This window comes from Penaeus monodon, chromosome 34, assembly GCF_015228065.2.
Source record: "Penaeus monodon isolate SGIC_2016 chromosome 34, NSTDA_Pmon_1, whole genome shotgun sequence".
NCBI lineage: Eukaryota > Metazoa > Arthropoda > Malacostraca > Decapoda > Penaeidae > Penaeus > Penaeus monodon.
This window is the reverse complement of record NC_051419.1, coordinates 15,434,633-15,436,002: the sequence shown is the minus strand read 5'-3', so window position 1 is coordinate 15,436,002 and position 1,370 is coordinate 15,434,633. Positions and strand designations below refer to the sequence as shown.

Genomic DNA, 1,370 nt, shown 5'->3' with positions numbered 1-1,370 from the left:
CTCCCTTATATCTCCTCTAAAATACACGAGTGCAGCGCTTTAGAAAAGACATTATGTACAGCTTCCGAACTAATGGGTCAACACATGAACTTGAAGACCCACCTCAACCACTGTATTTTTTATTCAGTACATACAAAATTACAAAAGATTTGTGCGATTCTTTTCTATGCTCGAAGTATCAAGAATTTCACTTATCCTTCTCTCTGGCAAGTCTTTTTGAAATCCATATAATGCCTAATATGATAAAACTGATTCCTGTGTTAGGCGTCAGTGTGTTTTTGTTGTATTTATTCTCTTTAAGTATGTTTTTTTTTTCTTTCTGTGTGTGGAGAAATCTTACCATTAAAATATCGCCATTTTGGAACTTATCTGCGACGATAATGCATTACTTTATTACTTTTTTTTGCAATATAGGATCTACCTTGTATCTTCATGAGCAAACCATTTCATACAAATGAACAGATGTAAAACACTGTTTCCTTTCTATAAACTAGCTTAATTAAGAGAGAAGAAACGGAATCGGTAACAGGGCAAGATCACTCATCCCACAGGAGAAGCGAGGTATGTTCATAGGACGATTTCAAACGAAGAAAAGGATTGGAGACGCAGAGGGGGCGAGGAATGCAGAGCTAGAATAGCAAGGTATTAGGTAGACATTTCACATCCTGTTTGTCCAATCCTGTCGGTCGCTGTGGGACCGGGAGGCCGGCCGCTCACCCTACGGAGAGGTGGGGCTCGTACTCCTCCCGAGGCGAAGTGGGGCGCGCGTGGTCGAGGGCGTGGATGGACGGGTGGGAGGTGCGGAGGGCGCTGGAGGAGGAGCAGGACGCCCCGCCGTCGTAGTCGGTCATGTTGGTGGACCACGTGTGGATGTCCGCGTCAATCGTGCCCGACGACACCCCTCTGAGGCTGCAGCCGCTGCCGCCGTCCTCGGAGCCGCCCCTCTGGGACCCCTCGGGGTTCTCCTTCCTGCCCTTCCTCCGCGCCCTTCCGGACTTCAGCTTCTTCTTCATGTCTCTCTTCTCTGTCTCCCAGGATATGCTGTCGTTGTGGGTCGGGGTCATGGCACTGGCGGCGCCGCCGGCGGACGAGGCCCTGGTGGTCCTGAAGATGAAGCTGACGCGGGGCTCCGAGCCCTTCAGGGAGGCCCGGGCGCGGGGGGGACTCAGGGGGCACGGCGCCGGACGTCATAAGCTGGTGGTGGGGATCGTCACGTGGTAGGGGTGGCCAGGCTCCTCGCGGTGCAGCATGTGGCTGCTGTGGTAGCCGCCCAGGCTGTGCAGCGACTGCAGGTGCCCGTTTGGGAGGCCCTTGTCGCTGGAGGACTTGCTGCGCGCCTGGAGAGACAGGAGGTGAACAGGGGCATTGCG

General features: G+C 52.8%; 1 protein-coding gene across 1 annotated transcript in view; it reads right to left on the bottom strand.

Moving 5' to 3' along the window:
* Positions 1-10: 10 nt before the first annotated feature.
* The window catches only part of LOC119594921 (PDF receptor-like), a gene marked incomplete at its 5' end in the record, with an annotated part of 54,622 nt that continues 53,262 nt past the window's right edge, over positions 11-1,370 (bottom strand). The window contains 1 exon segment of the mRNA XM_037943993.1: positions 11-1,337. Coding sequence (XP_037799921.1) covers positions 1,188-1,337 — 150 coding nt within the window.